Source organism: Mesoplodon densirostris, chromosome 9 (genome assembly GCF_025265405.1).
Source record: "Mesoplodon densirostris isolate mMesDen1 chromosome 9, mMesDen1 primary haplotype, whole genome shotgun sequence".
Lineage (NCBI taxonomy): Eukaryota > Metazoa > Chordata > Mammalia > Artiodactyla > Ziphiidae > Mesoplodon > Mesoplodon densirostris.
In genome coordinates, this window is record NC_082669.1 from 60,405,081 (window position 1) to 60,432,718 (window position 27,638).

At 35.7% G+C, this 27,638-nt stretch overlaps 1 protein-coding gene across 1 annotated transcript in view; it reads right to left on the reverse strand.

Annotated features, from left to right (window-relative positions):
• The window catches only part of ZNF804B (zinc finger protein 804B), a 505,006-nt gene that overhangs the window by 75,539 nt on the left and 401,829 nt on the right, over positions 1-27,638 (reverse strand). The window contains exon 2 of the mRNA XM_060108743.1: positions 8,765-8,908. Coding sequence (XP_059964726.1) covers positions 8,765-8,908 — 144 coding nt within the window. The remainder of the gene's footprint in view (positions 1-8,764; positions 8,909-27,638) is intronic.

Genomic DNA, 27,638 nt, shown 5'->3' on the forward strand with positions numbered 1-27,638 from the left:
TCAAGGAAACAAGGACTACAATCTAAGAGAGAAACAGAAGCATTCATAGGATGATGATAAAGAGAAGTCCTAAAAGAACAGCTGTGCAGCAGGTCTGGAAGGCAACTGGGTAACACTGGAGCAGAAAGACTCAGGACTTCAGCAGAAGAGGGAGGGGCTGGACAAGGACTGATCTATTATTTCATTTATCTGATGTTTTGTAATCAGACTTTTTTCTTATGTATGGTAAATAGTTCAGAGATGAATTAGAAATAGGCAGTGGTTTTAAAAAATTGAGCAAATATAAAAATAAGGCAGTTTCTAACTCCAGGAAAAAATAGGTATACAAGAAAAAATATATAATTATAAAGTAATCACAGTACCTTATGAGGGTCACATAAAAAAATCTACAAGTCACAGCATCATAAATTCTGATCATTGACTTAACAACACAATAAAATACAAATCCCTATGGACTGGCAAGATATAAGTGAAAACAGATGAAGGCAGAATAATGTTTATAATATAATCCCATTTTATGTTTATGTTTTATACAAGAGTTTATGACTTGATAATAAGTATTTAGAAACTTATCTAAAAAGATATGGACCAAATTGTAATTAAATGATATTACTTAATGTTCCATACTTATATTCCTTAATTTTTAATATAAACAAGTATCAAAGCATCCCTTTTAAGAATTAATTTTGTATAAAATATAGATCGAAAATGTAATTTAACTTTTACACAGTATTTCAGTTTATGTGCATCATAATTTAGCCACTTTATTTTCATTGTATGTTTAGATTGCTTCTGGTATTTTTCTATTTTAATATCTTCATGTATAAATCTTTGGAGTTAATGTGATTATTTTTCTAGAATACATGTCAGATGGAATTGTTCATAGGAAAAATTTACATTTTAAGTCTTTGATAAGTAATCCAAAGCTGAACATCAAAAAATTGAGACAATTTTTATCCCCACAAGCAATGTTTAACTGTATCTATTATCTCATATCTTGTCAACACTGGGTAGTATTCTTTTTTATTTGACACCTTTTTTTTTTGAAAAACTCTCCAAGTTTGTATTTAGGTGATTACAAGTGAGGTAGACCATGTGTTCATATGTTGTAAGCCATTGACAGTCTTCTGAATGTACCCCTCTCCTTTCCTCTCCTTGTCACTGCTGTAAATATTTCAGTCATATCTCTTGGGCTCTTAGGCTCCCATCTGACGGCAGAGCCAAGCTCTCTTCCTTGTGTTCCAACCCTTAAACTGCTTCTAGGTTTTTTCCTCTAAATCACAAATCTGATAATATCATTTGCTTGCTTAAAAGCCCATGAAGACTAGAAATTTCCCATAGAGTAAAGTCTAAAATTCTTCAAGTGGAACACTACTTCAGCATTAATATGGGCTCAACTATTTTCTTAAATTATAAAAATGTGTTTTCAAGACAGCCTTTGCTCAATAATTATAAAGAACTTGGGATTAGAGAGCTAATTTTGCTCATTATAGTATTCACTATAACTACATAAGAAGTAATTAAGGAGTGACATCACCAAGATGGCGACATAGGTGATTGCTGACTTTGTTCCCCTTCAGGAGAAGAACAACTAATAACTATTCAAGAATAAGACATCATTGAGAAAATCCTACAACACAGGGGTGAGGCTAAAGCACCCCTTGCACCACAGAGACCAAGACACTAAATCAGAAGGTGAGAGAAGCAGTTACACATTGATTGTATTGTCCCTCCCCCAGGCCAGTGCAGCACCACATGGAGAGGTCTCCCTTCAGCCTCCAGTTTCTCCAATGAGCAAAGAAAACCCAGGGGGGACAACCAATCCCTACCCCCAGCATTGTGAGTCACTTTGTGGGAGCCCCTACTCTGATCTTGCCCCAGATTGCAAGGGAATCTTCAGGGCTCAACCACTGGGACAGAGAAGTGGGGTGAGGGGTCTTAACGACACTTGGATCTTGGAAGACTGAGGTCATACCTCCAGTGCCCAAGTAGTAATCCCAGCCAGCAACAAAGTGAAAAGATAATCTATGAAAGGGGAAAAATATTATTGTTATATATCTGATAAGGGGTTAATATCCAAAATATATAAAGAACTCATACAACTCAGTACAAAAACAGATAACTCAACACCTACCATAATTATCACTTCATGATATATGTAAATAAATTGGGAATATGCCAAAAATCACTGAATTGTACATTTTTAAACAATTAAAGTGGTAAATTAAAAAAATCATCATGCTGTAAACTGAAACCTACATGGTGATATATGTCAATTATATCTTAATAAAGGAAAAAAGAAGTGATAAGTCAATGATGGTAGAATATATTGACAAAGGACGGAGTAGCAGAGTCAGTTCTAGAAACTCACTTATTCAGCTACTTGTTCATTTAAAAAATATTTATTGAGTTATTACTATGTGCTAGACACTGCTCTAAGTTCTAGAAATACAGGGGTACATGGCCAATAGGGCCAACAATGCCCCGCTCTTCTCTTTGTGGAGTTAATGGCAGGGAAGGGGGGAAGGGGCAAAAATTTCAAAAAGTAAATAACTTTTTTATTTTTATTTTTTTTTACATAGTATTAAACAATGGTGTGCTGGTATATCAACTCTATGGAACAAATGAAATATATAAAGCCCTATTTGTAGTGTGTGTGGATCTCCCACCATGGCTGATTTCAATCTACCAGTGGTTTAAGAACCAGCTCACAAATTTCTTGAATATTAAACAGTTGGCTCTGGAGAGCCAGTGTAGGTTGACTCCAACCACCACTGACAGTGCCAATAGGGTATTATTTGGAGAAGTGGCAACATTCTAACTTGATTAGAATGCAAAGGAAAGATCCTACAGAAGAGATGACATTGAGCTAAGACACAAATGAAGAGAGGAATCAGAAAGTTGAAAGTCATCTGAAAAAACAGCTCTGGAAGAAAGAGATATGGCAAACACACTAAGGCAGGAAATCACTTAGCACAGCTGAAAGACAGAAACAACAAGAACATAGATTTTTAATTTATTTTTCAGTTGGGAGCTCACCTTGAGATCAAAAGGTCTCTTAGCCAGGGTGAAAGCAGTATTTTAGAAGAGGTGAATTATGATTCAGAAGCTAAGATCAGTTTTGGTTCTTTTGTACTTCTTTGCTAATAGAGTTTCCAATTACTGCTGGGTAATTCTTGGGAGAGGGTGGTGGCACAGATATAGAAATACAAAATCTACCAGAAACCTGGGTTTATAGAATACAAAATACAGCAGGAAATAAGTATTATTCTATTTTTACCAACATTTATGGTTCTCAGAGTGTTCATTCTAGACGCTCTAGTCTATATTTCTTCTTCAATCTTGCCAACCCTACAAATTAACTATACTTCTAAATCCTGTTGCCATATTAAGATGACTAGTAGCTTAAATATACTATGCTGAAATGTATCATTGGGCAGTCTTTGGATAAAATATAAATCAAATTGTAGGAACAAAGCAAGAATAATTGGATTAAATTCAACGATCAGCTTTGGGAATCTTTTCCCTTTGTAGTCAAGATGACAAAAGATAATTCTGTTTTGTTTATTTTATCTTGAGCAGGTAGAGATGGGGAGAATCCAAAACAACATTTTAAGAATGAATCAGTTGGAGTTCAAATCCAGGCTTGAGAAATGAACAGCTCCTCCAGAGTGAAAATAAATCTTATTGTGAAGCAAACGAAGATTAGGAGGATTAAGTGTCACATGTGGAGGATCTGAAAGTGGATTTGTTTTTTATTATTGAAGGTATTTTTATGGGTTAATTGCATGGGGATCCGGTTCATTTGTTTTTTCTAAGCTGAGATGAGCCAGTATGTCTCTGGGGCAGGAGAGACTTGTGCTGTTTGTAAGGATGTGTATTATTTGTTTCAGTATTATGCATTAGCAGCTAACAATCCCAAGAAAGGGATTATGACTTGGTAGTCTCAGAAGTAATTAATTGTTACTGACATGTTAGCTATATTAATAGTTACAATACTCTCTTTATCCAAGCGATTGTAATTTGTATACACGTTCAAATTGCTTTAGTAATAATGCTCAACATTTATACAGAATTTTAAAAAGTTTAAGGCAATAGCTAAAACAATCGAGTTATTTCCAAAAACATGTGTTAGGTATACAATATGGCTGTCAAAACTGGAAATTCAATTTTTCCTTGTTGAAGAAATAGAAAAAAATCAGCTTTGTTACTGATAAACTTTTTCTACAAGAAATATATCTCAATTTTTATTAAATTATAGAAAACATTATTAAATGTCAAATGGAATTAGTTTAAAGCTATGAATCCCAGATTATTTTACTTTATTACTTAAAGTTATATATTAGCTTACTTCTCTAGAATTACAATAAATCTGTAAATAATATAAACTTTGCAATAAAATAAACACATAGGACTGCAGTTTAGATACAAGGTAACACAAAAGCTTTAGAAATCACTTATTAAAATGAAGGATCCTGAGTAATTATAAATGAGAGGAGGTAGAGAGGTAATTCAGATTACCCTGTTTCTAGTTCTAAACTATTCTATTAATGAGTAATAGAATTAATTCCATGTGAATTTGGATTCACTTCTAAGTGTACCAAAAGGCCATATTGTTGGAAGTTCAGCACAAGAGGCCAGATATTTACTCTGAATCCACATGGAAAATAAAATTAAGGCAACTGTTCATATTACTTAGGCCAGAAAATACTCTCATCCAAATCCCCACTACCAGCATTATAATCAGAATCACAGTCAAGAAGAGCCCTTACTGAAGCAAGAACAAAGTAGACATATTTAGCTTTGGGATTTGGAAAAAAAAAAAAAAGGTTTTGCATATTTTACTTTAGCGCATATTTCCTATTTCTTGTACATAAAATTCAGTTTCATTTAAAAGGCAAATTGTAAACTCAGCTTCATTTAGAATTCAGGTAATTTTCAAAATATTTTGGGCCAAAATAAATCTTTAGATGGAAGTATTTCAACATTTATCTAAGAAAGCAGTTTTATGAGGTCTATGGCAAATTTAATTATTCCAGTGTTTCCCAAAGTGGGCAGCATGTACAAAATTCTGTACAATATGAATGTGTTGATCAAAAGGAATTTGGAAAATGCTGTTAAATCAGTTTAGCATGAGATCTCAGCTTTTTTTATATCTGGATATAAGTTGTCAGTCTATGTATTAAATCTACTGAAGTATATGTTGAAATACAGTCCCCAGGCATCCCAGACAGAGGGAAGACTATGAGCCAATAAGAGCAGGTGGGAAAGCATAATGACTCTTTTAAGAAGCTATAAGGAAATTCTGGGGTTGCAGGAGATAAATCTGGAAATGGATGCCAGAGCCAAACTGTGGACATTTTGAATGACAGACTAAGTAATTCAGATTTTTAAAAAAGTCAGCCAGCAGCCATTGACGCTTTCCAAGGAGGGGAGTGATAGAATAAATATAGTAGTTCAGGAGGATCAATCTGGCTGAAAATGGATAGGTTGGTATGGAGAAGGGAAAACACTGGAGGCAGGGAGTCCAGTTAGAAGGCCCTAGCAAAAAATCAGGAGTGAGATTAAACATGAATGGTGAAAAGAGAATGCAAAAGGAAGAATGAGAACAAGATCTATTGCAAGAGAAGAATGAGAGGAATGAGGGACAGTTTCAAAGATTTTTAAAGAGCTCTCCAAGAGACTGATGGTGACTTTAGTGATCACAGTGAATCTTTTGCAGCTTCTCTGGTTTATGCTTGATACAGGTTCCCATGCCTTGATATAGGTTTTCTACCATAATGGACTTTCCATTCTTGGTTAACATGGCTAACTTATAATTCATTCTTTTTTTTTTTTTTTTGCGGTACACGGGCCTCTCACTGTTGTAGCCTCTCCCGTTGCGGAGCACAGGCTCCGGACGCGCAGGCTCAGCGGCCATGGCTCACGGGCCCAGCTGCTCCGCGGCATGTGGGATCTTCCCAGACCGGGGCACGAACCCATGTCCCCTGCATCGGCAGGCGGACTCTCAACCAGTGCGCCACCAGGGAAGCCCACTTATAATTCATTCTTTAGGACTCCTAGTTCACCTGTCATCTTTTCATTCTTAAATAATTTTTATATGTTCTCTTAGTGTCCTAGATATACAAATTCTACAATATTTAAATCAATGTATTTTACAGATTGATTAGGTAGATTACAGGTTCCCCAGTCAGATTATAGGCTCCCTGAAATTAGGGATTAAATGTGTCCACTTTCAACAGCCAGCACAGTAGCACATAGTGGAAACTCAATCACTGTTTGAACAAGGAGTATGCCTAGGAATCTTAGAATGCTAGTAAGCCTAAAGAAAGACAGAAATGGGCAAATAGATGGAATATAAAGATTGAGGAAAGGTAGTTTTATCAACATGTTGGAAAGCCAATGGAAATAAGATTGAGGAAAGTGATAAAAGGGGAAATTGACGAGGCAGAATTGCAGAGTGAAAGGCAGGCTGTAGAATGAAGATCTAGTGGGGAGAATTCACCCTCTGGTAGTTCAATACTTTCTACTGTTTTCAAAAGTGGCCTCATACCCCTCCATTTCCTCACCTTAGTTCCTTGTGTTTCCACTTACAAGAATTCCATCCCATCTTGAGCCTCTTTTTCAACATTTACACATGCACACTTAAAGCACAGGTCAAATGTCACTATCCCCTGAGACATTCCATGGTCACTTATTTCTCTGAATCTCCAGAGTGACTTTTTTCTTAATATGCAGCCTGAAGCACTCCTACATAAAATTCACGTTAGGTGATACTTTTGGGAAGTTTGCCGTTATAGACATATTCTATCTAATAAATGACAAAAGGATGATAGAATTAGAATCATCATTTTACAACTCCAAATGAAGTAATAGGTTTAAGCAAATGATCATCTATGGATACAAGAACTATTAGTGGAAAAAGGTTGGTAGGGTACTTAATGATGGATGGATCAAGGCAATAGTATCTGAACCCACTGATGAAACTTCAAGTCATAAAAAGAAAGAAAACTAGACATCATACATCTCCTTATGGAAAGACACAACACACACTCTAATATATTTTTACCAAGAAAAAAATGTTAACCTGCATTTGACCAGATTTTATCTGTAACAACAAGTTTAAAGGAAATATAGAAGACAGAAAACGTGCAAAGACAACACTGGGTTGTATTCAGTAAAATCTCAAATTTGTGAAACAATAGTTTTTCAACAAATAAATTGCAAGGAGTAAAATTTAAAGAGGAAGTGAAAAACCCACAGTTTAAACATATATTAAAAGAAACTTAAAGATGTGTCAACCAAAAGTGTGATAGGTTTGGGTCCTGATTTCAACAAACCCAAATTTATAAATCATTTATTAGACAAATGAGAAAACAAGACCACCCACTGATACCAAGATACTGTTAATTTTTAGGTATGATGATGGCTATATTGTTTAAGCATCATTATTCATCCTGAAATACTTTCAGATTAAATGATACAATGTTTGGAATTTGCTTCAAAATAATGCACGGTGGTGGCAGGGGTGGGGAAGTGAGTGATGGTGCTATAAATGAAACATGACTGATTGCTGTTGGAGTTGGATAGTAGCCACATAGTTCATTTTTATATATGATTGAAAAATTCTATTTTGTGTCATTTCAAAATACAAGCTCCTGTGCTCCATCTTAGAACTACTGAATTAGAATATCTAAAGGAGAATCCAGAAATCTGCATTATTAACAGGTTCTGAAGTGATGATTAGGCACACTAAGATTTGGGAATCATAGTCCTAAACAATTCATCCCATTATTCTTGCTCTTGTCAGAGACATCCAGTCAATTATATATACATGCTGTATCTTTAAAGTTAGAAATTGTGTCTTGCACCTCCCAAAGCCATATATTTTATATGTGCTCAATAAATATTAGTGATGTTAGTCAAAACCTTTATTGCTGTTCACTCTGAATAAACATTCTAGGTCTAGAATATACGAGACTTACCCATATATTCAAAGATATTAGGAGTGTGCACCTTCTCAGCTCTTAGCAATAATCCTCTGGCCATGTGGAATTTCTTTCTTAGTGGTATTTAACACTCCTAATTCCTAAAGGGCTAGTATTCTCATACCTCACGCAGCAAGGATAAAATTTAACAGATGAGAACAATAACTTCCTCTTTCACAGACAGATAGAGAATCTTAGCTTCCATGTGTAGTAAAAGAAAATGAAATGTGAACTGTTTATACCTGCCATTACCCCTCAACTTTGCCTTTGTCAAGATTTTCTTTGTTTGCAATGGTTCATTTACTAAGTAATCACTTTGACCCTCCTAAGAGGGTATTCTTGGGAAAATGTAACCTTATATTGAGAATTTTTTCCCCAAAGACTTAGTATTCCCTATACCTTGGAACTCTTGAAAGAACTCTATGGTAGATTCTGTCCTAGTACTAGTCCAGTGTTCTAATTCTGCCACTAAGTAGCTAGGTGGTTTTGAATCTGGCCCTATGTTTAATGGGTCCTGGTTTCCCCACATATATAACTCTAAAATAAATGTCAATCTACTCTTGGATCATCTGTAAGTTAACCTACAGTTTTACATTCCTTCTAGGAAAAAGTACTTCACCCAATATTTAAACAGAAAACACAACCTTCAAGAAAAAAAAGGTATAAAATGGTTTTACCTCAGCATCTTAGACAAGGATAAATAAGGCCACTTGCATATATTGTGTTCCGAAGGTACAAATCCAGGAATAGGAAGGCTATTTCCCACTTCGACTTACCTGCTTATGAGCATGATCATAAGAATTAATATGATTGTCAAACTCCTGGTGTTTGTGGTACTGCTTGTCACATAATTCACAGTAAAAGTTTGCCTTTACATCTTCCAGGGCCTTTGCTGTGGACTTCTCCTTTTCTGGAAAATCCTTAAAAAAAAAAAAAGGCAAAAATGTTGGTTACATTTCTGTCTAATAGCATAATCAGATCTCATATTAATCAAGTTGGTATTTAATTTTACTGTGACTAAAAGGATATGGTTAGTGACATTACATTTCAGAAATTCATGGCACTGTGGAAGCAACTTTCAGCTTAGCCTTATCCCTAAGTTATAAATAAACACATAATGACTTATCGTAAAGGAGCCCTCAGCTGCAGCATGGTCATTACTCATTCTTCTTCTTGCCACCCATTTACAGGTGTGGTTCTGCTGACTCACCTAACTGGGATACTCACCCCCATTTCCTCTGCCTATCCAATGACCTATCTGAAACACTGTAAGACCTCTCCACTACAATATTTTATTGGGGCACTGATTGCATTGTTTTGTATTGTTCACCTACTGCTCGTGTTTAGCCTCCCTGAGATTATGTGTTGGGACTTACTATTCTCTCTTCACACAGTGCCTTTCCCACCTTATTAAACTGGTGAGCTGCTACTCCTTTCCCAATACCCAGCTCTTTGCCTCCTCTGGGAATCATTTTCCATGACATTTCAAGGAGGAGAAAGCCTCCATTATGTTGCTTATTACTAAACACATCTATGATAATTCCTACCTTGTCTTTTTCATGGACATTTCTTTCTTTGATATTACCCCTTACATTTTTTGTATTCCACACAATTCCATCTTCAGCCAACTGAATTATCCATGCTACGCACTCTCCCTGGGTGACCCCATTCATACTATAGTTAGAGCCTTATTTATCCATTATCTCTCACTCCAGCCTAAGCTTCTCCCACAAGCATCAGCTCCTGCTAGACATTGGCAATAAGTGTATTGCACAGTTTTCAAAATTATTACGCTTACAATTTTGACTATGCTCTATCTCAAACAGAATTTTGGCCATATCATCCTCCTGCTTAAAATCCTCCTGAATTCTCTCATTGCCTATAGAATAATAGTGACAAATGCTTATTGAGCATAAACAATGTGCCAGGTATGAGGTTAAGTATGTGTATTATCTCATTTGTTCCTCACAACAACCCTATAAAAATAAGTTCTATTTTAATCTGCATTTTACAGATGCATCAACCAGCACTCAGAGAGATCACACACTTGTGGTCACTGAGTTACCAAGTGCAGAAAGGATTTGAATTCAAATAACCAATGCCTACCTCCTTTGTTAGTAAACAGCTGTGCTTTACCATCTCCCTTTAAGGCCAATCCCCTTAATATACCATACAAGCTCCTTCCTACCTCATCAGTGTCATTTATATCAATCCATACTCCCATGTTACCCTCTTTAATTCTATTAGCAGACATGCCACATGATATTTTCATAGACATGTTTTCAGGTCTATGGCTCCCACAAATCTTTTGAAGGCAGGAACTGTTTTATTCATTTTTGTGTCCATGGTGCCAAACGTATTGTCTAGCTCAGAATAGGTGCTTATTTAATATGCATTACATAAATTAATAGATAATGCTGGCTTACATATTCATGCCTCCTACCATTCTGCAAGTTCTTCTCTATTGTCCCAAGGCCTAAATAAAAGAATGACTGGCACTTAGAGGATACCAAATAAATATGCATAAAGAATGGGTGAACAAAATAAAGAATGGATTTCAGCTTTGTTTCTCCAAAATGACTAACCTTCTATAAAAAGAACTTAGGCCATAAACCTAAATCAGAGGGCTATCACTACCCAGACAAGAAAGCAAACGCAGGGAATTTAGGCAGATTCTACAGGGTTGGGAGAAGTGATGGGGCAATTAATTCAGACATGGAACATAATTATTCAAGCCCAAATATAAGTGTCTAAAACACATGGCAAGAAGCAGGGAGGACATGAGTAACATTAACAAAGATCAAACTACACAAAATATTCGGATTGCCTATCTAAGAGAGTTGACGTAGAAATGTGGTTACATTCTAGGCTAATGAGGCAAATAAAAGCTACTTGACAGGATGTATCCAGTAATGAGAATATGGATACCGATTTCAAGACAAAAACCCAGTTACTCAAAGAAGGGAGATAATATAGTCACTTGATAATTGAGGGAGCAGTATAGCATTGAGGTACAGCATATCTTTTGATGCAGTACACTTAGAATCAGGGGAAACCATTATTTTTCATCCAGTCTTTCTCACTAGAAATTTGTTATGCCCTTTCTCAGTATAATTGCAGGGATTGGATTGGGACAGGGACTACTTTGGTTTACCCATAGTTCTTACTTTATGATGAGCCAGGAACAACAGCCTCAGAAAACTGGCCATGTTCCTTGGATATTGAGCAACTCTGCCTCAGCTATGTTAACTGGGAGTGGAGTAGGGGTGGCAACTGAGAATTCAGGGTGAATCTGTAGTTTAAAATGTGTATTCTTATTATTCTAGATTTTGGAGAGGATTTTGTGACAATAGCTCAATGGCCAGGAGTGGAGCTTTTCCAGTTACTCTTGGCATCTATGTCTAAACATTTTTTATTTCTAAAACACCCTTTAATTATGATATTATAATATATGACTCTCAATGAAAAATGTTATGAGAGTTCTACCAATATTTTAGTCATATACCATCTCCTACAAACGTTTACATTTTACAAAGCCATCAGACTAAATTACATGCCTTGTTTCTTGCTTCATGTTTCTTGCTGGGAAATGGTGCTGATATACCCGTTTCTCTTCCCTATAAGGGACTAATGATATTCCCACAGCATATCCTAGTCCCCTTATTAAGAGAGGAAGGATGCACAGGTGGGATATAAATGCCATGAGCAAAACATAGAGAGTTCACAATCCAGTGTGTCCCTCAAAGCCAGAAGTAAAAGCATAAACCCAACAGCAGTGACTAGGGAATAGAAATGGGGAAACTGAGGCCTGAGAGTAGAAATATCAGGCAAAGGAGACTACAAGCCACGAGTTGGGTAGGGATAGAGGAATCATAGAGGGAAAGAAAAACAAAAATCCTTAAGAATTTTTGGCAAAACTTGAAAACTGAGATTAGAGCTGGAGCTGACTTTTAGTAAAAGAACTATAACTTAGTGGTCCATGGTATTACTCAGCATAAGGTAGACCTGCTCTGAAGTGTCAAAGTGGACTACCTATGGAAATGGAGCTGAGCTTGTCCATCTCTATGTGCCAGAAGGCTGGAGGGTAAGGTCTCAGACTAGTAGGGGAGGTATCATGTAGTCTGTCTAATCCTACCATTTAGCAGCAGAGGCAACTGATGTTTAGCAATTTCGTGATTTGAATAAAATCAGCTAACAGTACAGCAGGGGCACACTTTCCATTGTATCATGCTGCCCCATCCACTCAATCATTCATCCGTTCATTTAACCACACATTCAATGCACTATTATCAAGCACTTAAACAGTCAAGAACCTCTTGTTAAGCAACCTGTAATTGTCAGTTTCTTACTAGGTCTCTACCTCAGAGTTTTACAGTCTAGCATGGGATAATTACATATGAACAGGTAAACACTATAAATTGCAATACAGTGATAATCATAAGTTGTTATAGAATTTACCTAGTTCATACTAGTTAAGAATAATTTGAAGAAAAAGTCAGATTTTTTCTCTCTCTCTCTTTTTCACACACAGCATTAGATATGCTGTAAGTTCTCAGCATTTCTTTTTTTTTTTTTTTTTTTTTTTTTAATGGTTTGGCTTTATTTCATTTTTGGGTTTTTTTTTTTTTTTTTTGCGGTATGAGGGCCTCTCACTGTTGTGGCCTCTCCCGTTGCGGAGCACAGGCTCTGGACACGCAGGCTCAGCGGCCATGGCTCACGGGCCCAGCCACTCCGCGGCATGTGGGATCTTCCTGGACCGGGGCATGAACCCGTGTCTCCTGTATCGGCAGGTGGACGGACTCTCAACCACTGTGCCACCAGGGAAACCCAACATTTCTTGCCTTTTTGTTTAATGACAAGATACTTTTACTGGTCAAATAGCTTTGAAGGCAAATTAAGGTGAGATTTACTCTCTGAAATAATTACAGTCTTTAAATATATTGAGATATGGAGTAAACATGAAAGGAGTAAATAGCCACCTATTCTCAGTATCAGTAAATTTTTAAAATTAAAAGTGAATAAAATTCATAATAATACATTAGACATATAACATTTGATGTATAGCTGTATCATTGATTTGCTAGTTATACAAATTTCCCTTCTTACAGTTTGCCTAGAAGAGGAGACTTTGGAAGCTTATTTAATAGAAAAAATAACATTTATGAAATAAAAGAAAACTTCTTGTTAAGTATTCTCAATGATCCATTAAATGTTGAAAATGAATTATAAATTGAATATGAGTTATCTTAATAAGTCATTTTTAAAACATTAGGCATTGCCAGTGGGCAATTATGTTTCAGTTCTGTAAGAATTCCATAGTAATTAATTACTTTTCATAATTAACATTTTGGGTGCAAAGAGAGAAAATATACTTTTTCACACTAAGAATTTTACATTCATGCATATAACAAGTGTGTCTGTAAAGTGGCAAGTATTCTGACTAGAATAATGTGTTTAGTTAGAAATACGTATGTTTGCTACCAAATTATTTTTATTATTGTAATGATGCTTACACACTAAAATCCATTGCTCTCTCTTTGTAAAACAGAAATCTGCCAAGCACTTCATGTTTGTTAACTCAATCTTCACAATGACTTTACTAAGTATCATCTCTTATTATCCCATATAAAGACATGGAAGACAAGGTACAAACACATCTAGAAACTCACTCAATGTTGAAGAGCAGAGACTGAATTCAGACTCAGATCTGCCTGTCTTCAGAGCTATTAATCACCAGGCTCATGCTGCCCTAATTAGCCTTTATCCAGATGCTGCATAATTCTGAGCTGTCTATGCTAACTGTTTTGGTAGATTTGGAATGATACAGAGCCCCTAGCTCCCAGAGAGAGTAAGAGGACTAATTATAATTTTAAAAATCTATAAAGCTCTTGAAGCTGAGAGATGGGCACTAGGAAAATACAAGGTGGTAGTCCTGTTCTGCTGGTTGTGAATGTGTGCCTTGATTATTGAAAAGGAAGAGAAGAAATCAATTGCTGTCTTCGTATCTCCTTGATGGCAATACCAGCTCGGAGCTTTGAGAACTGAATTCACATTCTTTGCATGAACGTTCACATTTGACCTTTCACTGTTATGTGTAAGAGATTGCTTTAAGAATTCTAATATTCTCTAACCTGTTCTGTTACACTGGCCCCAGTAAAATCCTGTTTCAAAGATAGTGAATTCTCCTCCTCCTTTGATCAAGTGGCTGTCGCTGATTCAAAAGATCTCTTTCGGTCCCCATTGTCCCCTTGCATCTCTGTAATAGATTGGGTAATGGGAAACTTGATTTAGATGGGTTTCTTCATGTATTTATTTTATGTTTGTGATAGAGAAAAAAATAGTGTTTGAAGACTGACTAAATTGAATCTCAGCCTTTTTCTTACAGCAGTTTAAACTTTAAATTTTCAGTTTTCTCAGGATAAATTAAAGGGAGTAGGGAGTAGCTTGAAGGATTGTTGTGAGTATAAAATGAGATCAGTTTCATGGAAGCACTTAGTACAGTGTTGCTAAAAGTAGGTACTTGATGTTTGGATATTCTGTGTATGTGTCTTTGTGTTGTATGTATGGGTATCGTTGTATCCATATGACACTAAAATTAAAAAAAAATACCATTCTCCTATGAGTCTATAAAGCAACTTTCACTTTCTGATGAAAATTTGAGCAAATGATAGGAATCCTTATCCTCTTCAACCCACCATCTCATATGAAAGCACAATCCCTGATAGTAAAATCAAATTTGGTTTCCATAAATAGGATTTTCAGATGTTTTTATCTCACAATTTGTTTTTAACTTTTGGACTGTTTAGAAATCCCACACACAGTCAATAGAGCACTGGATGCCCTTAATTAACATTAATATTACTAATATTGATTTCCCTAAAGATGTGACGGGCTTCTTTTATATGGTCTTTGCATTCTATAGCATCTAGCATGTCACTTGTTACTTAGAAGAAACTCAGTAAGTATTTGTTGAATAAGTGAAATTAATGAATAAAAACCAGAGAATGCTTTTCCCACTACGTAATAGATAGCTTGGCTTACTGTGACAATGTTAAGTTATATCATGGGGAATTAAACTGTTGAAATGATGGCAGAATAAACAGATGAGTATGATTCTAAATATATGGAACTTTTGGAACAATCCTTTAAAAAAATACGGAATCTGAGGTCTAAGGAGCTTACTGAAGAATTAGCCTAAAGTAATAGAGGGTAGCAACTGCATACAGATTCACAATCAGAACTATAGATTACTGATTTCCAATGCTCCTCTTGTCTTACCATAATCAATAGTTCTCCTTACAGTTTGTTGAGAATCAAGTGTTGGTTTCCCAGACTTTAACTGGACATGACCAAAGTTAGACCTTTCCAGCAATGCCCAGGTAGGTATAATGACAGCCACTTCCTGGATTTGAAAAAGAGTTTTTCCCGTCTTATTAGTGATTCATTCAAGCTGCCCAGATGAGAAGATGAATACGACCACATTAAGTATTTGAACTTATCACTGGGTGGCATGCTTTGGGAACATCTCAGCATCATTTCTAATATGGAAAGAATGATGAATTTCTGACTTACTGGCAAGATGCCAGCGTGATGATTGCATTTCTGTTCATGAAGCAACAATTAAATATTTAAAGTTTGCTTGTATAACTGCTTATTTTGGCTAAGATTCCTAATTGGCTGCATTTGAACAGAAGTTATTTTTGAAAAACACATGCATATCTGTTAGAACCATTGTTCATCAGTATTCTACACCACCAACTTCATCTTCCTCAGCATAAATTAATATACAGTTCCTCTACCAGAAAAACACATAAGTATATAATGCAGTCCCAGGTGTACCCTAAAATAATCATAACAGTAGCTATCGCTTTATTACCTAACTACGCATGTCTGCCATAAAGGAAAAAAGGCGCACATGTAATTTCCATATTGCTTACCAATGGGATACAGATGCTGCACTGCAGAAGTTCATAAAGGTTATGGATGGGTTTTCAGAGTATTTTTAACAACTAATGAAACAGTAAAATACATGTAAACCAATGAGATTTACTGGACACCGTGTAGTATGAGCCCATCAAGATGCAAGGACTACCAGTCTCTTACAGAGAACATCCCAGCCCTCACCAGTAAAAACAGGCAATATTTTTGGGTGGGAGAGAAAAAAAGAGTACATAAAAATATATGTAAATTTACCCAGGGTCAAGGACAAGGTCAAATCCATTAAATAGCAGTCCTTGGCCTAGAGTTCATGCCCAACAAATGTCCATTAATGAATTCATGAATGAATAAATGTAGTGAGTGAAGGAATGAATACATTTAATTTCTTTCTGACCTTTTTCCTGTTTACTTATTGTGCTAAAGGGAGAGAACTAGAAAACCTGAAATGAGTATGGTGATGTTAAAACCCATACACTTGTACACTTCAAAGAGTGAACCCTAATGTGGAATATAGACTTCAGCTAATAATAACACATCAATTTCAGTTCATCAGTTGTAACACACTCACCCACCACACTAATATAAAATGTTGATAATAAGGGAAACTATATATAAAATTAGGGGAGAGTATACAGGAACTCTCTGTATTTCCTGATCTATATTGCTATGAACCTAAAAATGCTCTTAAAAAATAGTCTAGTATTTAGAAAATAAAAGTGTACAACGAAATCACATTTTGATAGTCCTACCTTCATTGAACTCAAAGAAAAACAATGCATGATGTAAAAATAATCTAATCCATGTTATGTAATGTACATGGCTGAGCTCCAGGGGTGGGGCCAGATGACAAGGAGGGCTCCTTTGTATGGAGAGATCTTGAGATCCCCAATTCCACTCTGTCATATTCCATGAGAGAGAGCAACCCTCAGCAATCCTTGAGAAAAGCAGGACTACTGACAGACCATATTTATAATCATTAGATCCACTGGAAATTCATGGGTAAAATTTCTATATTTGAAAGAAAGATTTTAGAATGTGTCTATGGTGTGGGTGTGTAAAATATGATAAGGAAATAAGTTTTCTTCCCCCAGACTGACAATAGTGTCCCATTTATAAAGGTAGTAATTACCACTCCATCAATTCAGCCCACAGATATGTATAACTGTAATGAATACAGACATATTGCATTCATCTAAATTGAATACATTTAAATGAATACATCTATTGTGCATTAGACAGGAAGTACTTTCATTTACCCATTACTCCTGCTGTAACTACTTATTTTAAAAATGCAATTAACAGTGTCTGACATTTCATTTTCTAATATAGGAGAAATCAATAAAAAATGTCAGGTCACTAAGTTTTCTGGAAAGTTGCTAGTGACACCTGCTCAATTACAAACCATTTTTTAAAAATTCAACATCTGTAACAGCTATCTAGGGGAGAAATTGTCATTAAGAGATGCTGACCTAGACATTGCTTCACTTTTGCATGGGAATTAACGGCAAATATGTTCCCTTCAAAAAGATTCAGGTGATTGTCAAGTCATTTCCTGTTCTAAGGCCTTCTCAGGTTGCTCTGGAATTCATCTGTACAATTCTAAAAAGCCATGTTTCTGTTCTACATGTGCTAAAACAGGCCTGGAAACTCCTAAAATGATGTGCTAAAATAGTATAAAGCCAAAGTCTTTGCTTTTAAAAAAGGACACACAAACCAGATAAATGTCAAAACTCCAAGGACATTCTTTCTGTTTTATCTGAACATTTGCTATCTTGTTTGATTAAAAAGTCTGCTACATTTGGTTTACTTGTTCTATAACCAGAGATGTTTAAAAAGTGATTGTGCTCACTCACAAAGGCACTTCATTATTTCAAACTGGCTGCTCCAGGGTTCTATCTATTGAAATTCTAATAGGTAATTTACTTTCAAACTTAGAGAAAACTAGCAATTGTGAAAGAAGTATGCTATACAGAAGCTCTGTGTCTCAAATCTTGAAATATTAACTTCAAGCTGGGAAAATGTGTCAAAGTAAAGGAAATCTATTAAAATGCTAGTTTTCTTTGAGAGGAAGGCATTCACATGGGCTAAAGGAAATGCTATAAACTACATTACATTCATTTCAAGATCATGAAGTGATGTATAAAACTTGGCTCTGTTGTCATATATTTTGGAAGATATATTTGTCACATATTTTATCTATTAATTATTCTCATAGAACTTTTGTAAAACTTGGGTCATTGACTTCAAAAATCCTCAAAAAGAAAGGGTGTTTACCAGTTTTATGGATACACTCTTGCTTTATTGAAAATAAAAACAATTGTCAATTGAAGTCAGAAAGTCTGAGAGCTGGAAACTGGGGCAAAAGTTAGTATGTGTCATAAAGGCAGAAGTGATAGTACAGCCCACCCAGACTGTGGTGAAGAGTTGAGACAGATTTTCACAGCTGCTTGAGCAGTTGGAGGATCCATACTTATTGTTAACACTAGCACCCACTCAATAAGCCATACAGCGTGACCCAGTCTACTGTGTGTGATTTTGTGTGTGTGTGTGTGTGTGTGTGCACTGTGCACAGAGTTAGTCTGGAGAGTCAGCTACAATAGAACATAAGTTGTGGGTCCACTGTAAAAGAAGTGGAATAAAAAAGTCAGAATCGCCATACAGGCACGGAAGGGACTTTAGAAAATCTATTCTAGTTAAAGAAATTTAATCCAGAAGTTCTTTGGTTTGCCCAGGTTGATGTAGAATGATAAGTAGCAGATCTGGGCTAATTCAAGTCCTTGACTCCAACCTTGGAGAAAAATAGCAGAGCCACAAATTCTACGAGGCCTATTTCCTTACTTGGAAGAGGAGATTGAGCTAGACGACCAAATTTTGCATCTCTGAACCTCAAAATGGATAAATGAGTATCTGCAGTCTTTAAGCTGATATAGGTCTATAGATATTCTCTTTCTTTTCTTAAACAACACAGTCAAAATCTATTTAACATCATACTTAGAAAGTATGTTCTCACTCTTGGAATGCCAGAAATAGAAAATTTTCAATTTTAAACCATCTCCTACAGAAGGAGACAGAATCACTCTCAGTAGAGGACTTCCTCTTCCCTTTATTCTCCTAAGCTTAAAAAAAGAATATTAAGAGCTTTGCTAGTCCATAGATTGTTAGTTATAGTTACAGTAGATTGAGCACTGAGCTGAGCCAGTGCTAAAACTGGCTTTAGAAAGGAGGAAGCTACCTTCTTTTCTGATATTGGAGGGATATCTTAGATGAAAGAGAAGAAAAAGCAGAAGATAAAAGAATTCATACCTAAAATGATTTTTTTTAACTTCTATGCTGCTCTTGAAGGAATTTAATGTATGGTGGGGATTTAGCTGTATTATAAAGGTTTGGATTAGTTACTGTGTTATTCTACTGTGCAAGATAATAATAACACGTAATTCCTTCTTCAAGAGACTCTCAGACCACCTGGAGGGACAGAATTAATTCACAAATTACAAGTGAAAACAGAAAGGAATATACAGTAATATGGTGGGGATTTAAAGTGCTATATGTATTCAGAGAAGGGAAATAACCATGATGCTTTGTAATGTGCCTACATACCTAAGTAGAATAAACGTATTAAGATAGAATTTTATAAAGAGCCTAAGTTAATGGTCTTGTATTTGACTCTTACATATAAAAAAATGAATGTCACTTGATCAGTCTTTAATTCTGGAGTTTAAGAAGGTGGCATAGGGCTTCCCTGGTGGCGCAGTGGTTGAGAGTCCGCCTGCCAATGCAGGGGACACGGGTTCGTGCCCCGGTCTGGGAGGATCCCACATGCCGCGGAGCGGCTGGGCCCATGAGCCATGGCCACTGAGCCTGCGCGTCCGGAGCCTGTGCTCCGCAACGGGAGAGGCCACAACAGTGAGAGGCCCGCGTACCGCCAAAAAAAAAAAAAAAAAAAAACGGGGGGGCATAAAGTATTTCTGAGAATGAATCAACCTACATTTTGTAATGAGAATAATACAGATTTCACTCTATGTACTGATAAACAAGAAGGCATACAGACTTTAGAGAGAATGGAATCCTATTCCCTGTCTCCTCTTCTATTACAGCTGGTGTTATTGCTGACCAGTAACTAACATAAGAATTATGATTCTGCCCATGTTGTTCCTCAGTGTCCTCCTTGTGATTATTTTCCCAGGACATCTCTCTTGGACTCACTGCTTCTCGTTTCAGAGTCTTTACACAAAGTCTGAGTTCACTTTGATCACCAAAGCACAATTAAGTGATTTTAAAAATTAATTCCTATAGAACTTTTTGCCTCCAACAATTATGCCATGGAAAATCTTGCCTGGCTGCTGTCTGCATGAATATTCTGTTACAACTCTGGGCTGGAATCTGTGTTCTCACTAGTGGATGAATTTGTCAGCAAGTCTCTATTCTGTACTAGCTGCAGTGATAGCAGGGACATGTAGGGAAAAAAAAGTCATTATAGTATAAAAAGAAAAGAGAACCTTCATTGATAAGAAATGACAATGCCCTTAAACTTGTAAATAAATACCATTAGGCACTCCCTAAGAGTAGCAGCAAAGGAGCATCCCTCCTGGTTTACTGTGTGCCCAAATACAAGAGCTGCACTTCAGATGTCCATCTAGGGAGGAACAGAGATCAAGGTAAGAGTATGAATCCTAGCTCAACTGCTTGCAAACTCCATGGCCTTCAATGCATCACTTAAATTCTGTAAAACATGGATAGTAATGTCACCTTCACATGATGATTATAATGATTAAATAAGTTTAAACATAAAAGGCACCTAATGCCATTCCAGGTACCACTCAGCAGTCACATTATCTATCTACCTACTTACCTACCTACCTACCTACCTACCTATCTACCTACCTATCATCGATAGCTATAGATAAAAAACTATAGTCTTAAAATGCTGAAGTAGTGGCCAAAATGGAAATATGCCAGGAGGAAGGGTGTCTAGGAAGTTCTAAGTTTTGAAATTAGTTATTAAAAATAGACGAGGCAATATGTCCTTGTGGTTAGGAGTGTAGTTCTGGATCAGACAGATGGAGTTTAAATCAAAGGTCTGTTCCTCATGACGGGGGGCATGAGGACCCAGCAATTCCACCTTTATCTGTGTCTTCATCCCAAAACAGAAGCACGTGATAACAGTACGAACTCATAGGACGGTCGGTCGTACTGATTGTGGAAACAAATCAAATGAAATACTTGGCATAGTACCAGCCTAATATTGCTATCTGTTTATATTTTCTAGGTTTTGTTTTGTTTCATTTTGTTTTTACAGAGTTTAACAGCAAATAGAAAAACATGGCATGAGATTTGAATGCGATACACAGTGACAATTGAAGACAGATATCTGGCTGATTGAGAGCAGAAGTGTCTGGGTTGGGAATGGAGACTTGATGGGGGCGGGGCGGGAGTGGTCCCTGAGGATTGCACTAAAAGATGCTGGCTCCACTAGGAAAGGGGAGCCGAGCTTCCCATAACTGACATCCAACAATGTACAAAGAATGGACCCACAAAGTCCAATAAAAAGCATTTCTTCCCACAGGGGAGAGATTTAGTTATCTGTACCCGACTGAGTGATGATGTACTATGTGGATGACAAGTTCTTCTTTCTATGGGACCTGTCTTTGTGTTGCAAACTAAAGGGGAAAAAAATCCAATGCAAAAACAAGCGGAAACCTCAGCCAGACCCTTAATCATGCCCCTATGAGGACACGAGTGCCCGTTATTGCTGACTCTTTTATTTCTAAACGCCCCATGGTACGGTATTCTGGATAAGTTACTTGTTAGAAATAACGCTCTTTGCATTAAACATACATTTTTCTTTCTGTAAACAGGCTCTGCTTTCTACTATAGATGGTGAGCTGAGCTGATTTCCTGACCTGGCCTTTTGCTACTGTATCTTTTGGATTTCTGCCTTTGGCAGGAGTACAGAGAGACCAATTTTTTTAAGGACATTTTTTGTTATTAAAAAAAAAAAAGCTTTGGATATTTTCTGTTATATTTTTACTACCCTATACAAAAATCATGATTTGAAAGTTTATTAATGTAAAACATATAGGAATCTACATTGGAGATTAACAATAAATATATACTCTTTCTGCAAGGATGCGTATTAATTTTTGTTACATTTATGTGACAATATTCCTTAGGTAACATAACAAATAATATCAAGGTCTCAAGGTTTATTTTTTATTTAGTATAAAACATTTGCCAACTTAGTGTCTTTCACTAACTGCATTATGAACTAATTGGTTCTATAATGTTTTCACTAAAAGAAGAAAAAAGTGTATTCTTACAAATGCTACTATTATTGTACAGAAATAGGCACTCACTCAGTGTGACCACAAGTTTGGAAGGTGATTTAAACATTAGGCATTTTATTATTAATAACGAAATGGTAAGGATAAATTTTATGGGCTTCAACTAAAAAGGCTGTCAAGACCCACCCCAATTATTTTGTCTGTTTAGCAAGGAAAAGCTTTAAAAATGACTTATGTGTGTATATGTGGTTGTGTGGTAGCATTTCCAAAAAATATTCCCATTTAACCTATGTGCCTTAAATCAACTCATGAGTTGATCAAGCTAGTATTATAATCAAACATAAGTTTGTAAAGTTTTAATTATCTGCTGATGTTTGTCAGTTCTTCTTTTGTTGTCCATTTAGTTAATATTTTCATGAAAACTTGGATAACCTAAGGTCAGTGTTCTATTCATCAATCTTTAATGACCAGATCTGTATGTCAAAATAAACCAGTAATATATCATTACTTTAAAAGATATTTAGTAACATCTAAGCATTCAATTTGCTAATCGATTGAAGAATAATTTATTCAGATAAAAATGAGATCAAGTTTCTTCAATATTCAAAACTAAAAATGCAGAAAAATTTCCACTTCTGGTGTCTCCATTTAACTAAATTAAATCTAACTGCACCAACCTATGCATAAACCATCTATTATAATAAGGGAAAAAATCAAGACCCTAAGTGGTTCTTATGAGCTAAATATGAATTCTAATGAGTAACCAACCAAGTGACAAAGATATTAAATTAATAGCTAAGTTTCCCGTTTCCTCATAAGTAAACTTTCAAAAACATTTCTCCCCTTTTTGTATTAATGCAGAAGTTACAAAATGGAGATAAGATGTGAAAACTTATAACACATATAAAATATGATTGTAATCATCCAATGGAAGGAAAAGGGAAAAAAATGGAAGAGCTATTATGCAGATATGTTCTTTGGTAGAAGACAAATTTGCAAAATGAAGCCATCAACAAATGGAGAGCTGGTTTTGTGACTAAAACTAAAACTTTTATATATTTTGCATCTGCTTTTTACCCTCTTTCTGTCGGACTTTTGTGGAAACCTGTATTTTGTATATTTTTTCAGTATATAGCTATTTCTTTATCTCATCCTAAAAATGCAAGCTACTTTCATAATTTTGCATAAATGTCAAGAACCATTTTGTTGCCTGATAAAGTTTCTTCACACATTTACCTTTCCATGAGTGAGGTACAACTTATATGAAAAATACGCTTGGTAGATGCACTTGTAAAAAATCCAGTTCAGAATTTTCCCCTACCACTTGGCTACAGCTTCTTTATTCTGCTACCTACATAATATCCTTAGGCAAGTATTTTTCTCTTTTTTCATGTATTCTGTTTAGCCTGTTGGTATATTTTACCTTTGTCTTATGAAGGTAGTAGAGAATGCTTGAGTGCAGGATGAGAATACAATTGAATGTCATTCAAATATTTTTTAATATAGATTTCATGATTCATTATAAAGAGGTTAAAACATCACTGAAGTGATAACAAGTGGTTTAGTTGATGAGATAGTTAATTCATACTCTGTAGGCATAATCGTAACAGTTGATAAATTATTCAGCATTGAGTTGAAAGCAAATTCAATAATTTGGTGGACTCTTCTTTGCACTCTATCCGTGTTTATGAGGCATTAACAGCATTTAGGTGACAATTTTGTGTCATAAAAGATAATTTTTTGTACCTTATGTCTACTTGACAGTGGTTGCTGCACATGATGGCTAATCAACAATGAATTAGATATTGAAATTAACTGCTCACTTGAATATTTTGTAGGTTCATAATAAATATTGAAAATTAAAACACTGATACATATTTATATTAAAATACTTTTGTGAAATACATATGATAATTTGGTATTTAAAAGGAACACTTTACATATTTTATGTATTTTTTCATTTATGTTATCCTTGAAAATTTGGTTCAATTTAGGCTGATTTTTTAAAACTTCTGTGTCAGCAAACATTTATCTTACCTAAATTGGACATATAATCTAAAAAAGTCATTCTTATGAAGAAAATGCAATAAATGGTGTCTGACTCTTCTTTTGAGGTAGGAGACAGGGAAACTAGGTAAATTTATACCTAGCTTTACAACCAGCTTGGTATGTGTGGCTTCTTATCTCTAGTTTCTTATCTCTAAAATAGGGGTTTGGTTAATTGACAAGTATCTTTTGAACTCTAAGACTATGCCATTAATTTTTGTCTTTTGGGGACAATCTTCTTAAATATTGATGTGTTTCTTTCAAGAGAAAAAGAGTTGGTTAATAGAATCTTTCTGACAATAAAATGCAAAAGTGAGGAAAGTGTTTTGGGGAGAGGAACCTGAATTTTTCAGGCTCCCTGGTTTCCACAGGGGTTCACTCATCTAGAATGGATGGATACTCACTTGCTTCTCCAACCTCTTTCCACTGTAGACAAAGCCCAGGGCACAAGAAGACATTATACTAAATGTCACCTGTCACACATTCCTAGGATTTAATAGCATATCAAAATCTTCCAAATATCTTGACTCAACTTATTTGTGCCAAAATGAAAAAGTAATGGAAATAAAAACAAAAATAAACAAATGGGACCTAATTAAATTCAAAAACTTTTGCACAGCAAAGGAAACCATACACAAAATGAAAAGACAACCCACGGAATGAAAGAAAATATTTACAAACAATGTGACTGACAAAGGATTAGTCTCCAAAAATTACAAACAGATCATGTGGCTCAATTATGAAAAAAACAAACAATCCAGTCAAAAAATGGGCAGAAGACCTAAATAGACATTTCTCCAAAGAAGACATACAGATGGCCAAGAGGCACATGGAAAGATGCTCAACATCACTAATTACTAGAGCAATGCAAATCAAAACTACAATGAGATATCACCTCACACCAGTCAGAAGGGCCATCATCAAAAAATCTATAAACAATAAATGCCAGAGAGGGTGCAGAGAAAAGGGAACCCTCCTACACTGTTGGTGGGAATGTACATTGGTACAGTCACTACGGAGAACAGTATGGAGGTTCCTTAAAAAACTAAAAATAGAGCTACCATATAATCCAGCAATCCCACTCTTGGGCATATATCTGGAGAAAAACATGGTTTGAAAGGATATACACACACTGCAGTGTTCATTGCAGTGCTGTTTACAATAGCCAAGACATGAAAGCAACCTAAATGTCCATCAACAGATGACTAGATAAAGAAGATGTGGTACACATATACAATGGAATATTACTCAGCCATCAAACAGAATGAAATATTGCCATTTGCAGCAACGTGGATGGACATGGAGATTATCATACTAAGTGAAGTAAGTCAGACAGAGAAAGACAAATACATGATATTGCTTATATGCTGAATTTAAAAAAATGATAAAAATGAACTTATTTACAAAACAGAAAGAGACTCATAGGCTTAGAGAATGAACTTATGGTTACAGGGGGGAAGGATGGTGAGGGGAAGGGATAGATTGGGAGTTTGGGATTGACATGTACACCTAATATATTTAAAATATCAATAGATAACCAACAGGGACCTACTGTAGAGCACAGGGACCTCTGCTCAATATTCTATAATAACCTAAATGGGAAAAGAATTTGAAAAACAATAGATACACGTATATGTATACTGAATCACTTTGCTGTACACCTGAAACTAACACAACATTGTTAATCAACTATGCTCCAATTTAAAATAATTATTTTAAAAACAAAAGACATCTGATTGTACAATTACCATCTAGATGTGTGACACCCACTTATTTAGCCTGTTTTTTACTTTGTCTTTATTTGTTTTCAGTTTGTTTGTTTGGTGCTCCCTTAGTTTCTACTCAGCCAAGATAAATGACTCAAAGAAATTAATGTAATGTTTTTACTGCTGAACTGTCATATTTGCAGTTCACTAACAAGAAAGATATGATGGATTGAAATTTGTAAGGTAGAAAATATTCTCTTTCTGTTAAATGAGTTTCTATGTCAGAAAATGAAAGAAAAACATTGAAAATTGAGAGGATCAATCCCAACCACTAAGAGCCAAGGTTCATTCTCTGCTGATGGTGGTGAATGCAGTGATTAGAGGAGATAGGCCATTGCATTTCAAATATGGAGCCCCACAAGGCAACATTCCAAGTGCAGAGCTAAGGATGAAGCCAATCTCCAAAAAAATCAAAGGACTCTGATATTTGTGCTTTTGCAAACAAAATGCTGAGAGTACCTTTGGAATTACATTCTAAGACAGTCATCACAGTTGAAAGAATCTATCAGATCTTGACAGAAAGATTTAGATTAGGAAGGCAGAGTCTTGTCTATCGAGGTCCTCAGAATGATTGTTTCCTTGGAGATTATATTGCGAAGGGCTCTTATTTTCTAAGTGAGCAGAATAAAAGTGACTTTCTCAGTTGCCAAAAGATGTATTTATAAATGCAACACAACTACTAAGCCATGTCACTCATGGCTCCTGTAGGTGAACAAATATATTGTTTCCTTTTTATAAACATCATTTTTAATCAAGAAAAGATTACTATGGGGGGGATTACTTATTTCAAAATCAGATGGTTGGCATAAGGCATACCAGGAAGTGTCCCTCAGATATGGACAAAGTACTTTGCCTTTCTCTGCACAAATGAAGAGTTGGGGCAGGGAATGTAACCTTTAAATACAAATACAGGGGAAAATGAACTCTGAAAAGATTTATATTTAGATGTTTGGTTTTATGCATTTGGCTACATGACAGGAATCGCTTTCTTTCAGTTTTCACTTTTTTTGCCCCTAATTTTGGGGGTAGTTCTTATAAAATAATATCAAATAAATATTACTATATCAAACAAGCAAAGACTTTTTCTATATAAGAATAAAAATGTTATTTATAGTGTGGTATCTCCTTACTCACTCAAAGACTAACTTTAGGTGGCACAAAGTAAACTTTTTAAAAGTTCATCAAATTTTCTAAAACAGGAATCAGCATTATACTGTGTATAATAATATTTTTAAGATATCCCCATTTGTGGCAGTGGTAATTTGTTTTATAAATACTTTCACCTTCCTTATATATGTGCAAGGGGTGTTTTACATCTTTTATTTATAAAATTATTTCATCACTATTCACATTGTCAACATATGCATGTTTTTATTGATTGTTAAATTTTCATGGTTTCTTTTTTTTTTTTTAAGCGGGCTTCTCACTGTTGTGGCCTCTCCTGTTGCAGAGCACAGGCTCCGGATGCACAGGCTCAGCGGCCATGGCTCACGGGCCCAGCCGCTTTGCGGCACGTGGGATCCTCCCGGACCGGGGCACAAACCCGTGTCCCCTGCATCGGCAGGCGCACTCTCAACCACTGCACCACCAGGGAAGCCCCCTTCCATATTTTTTAATGC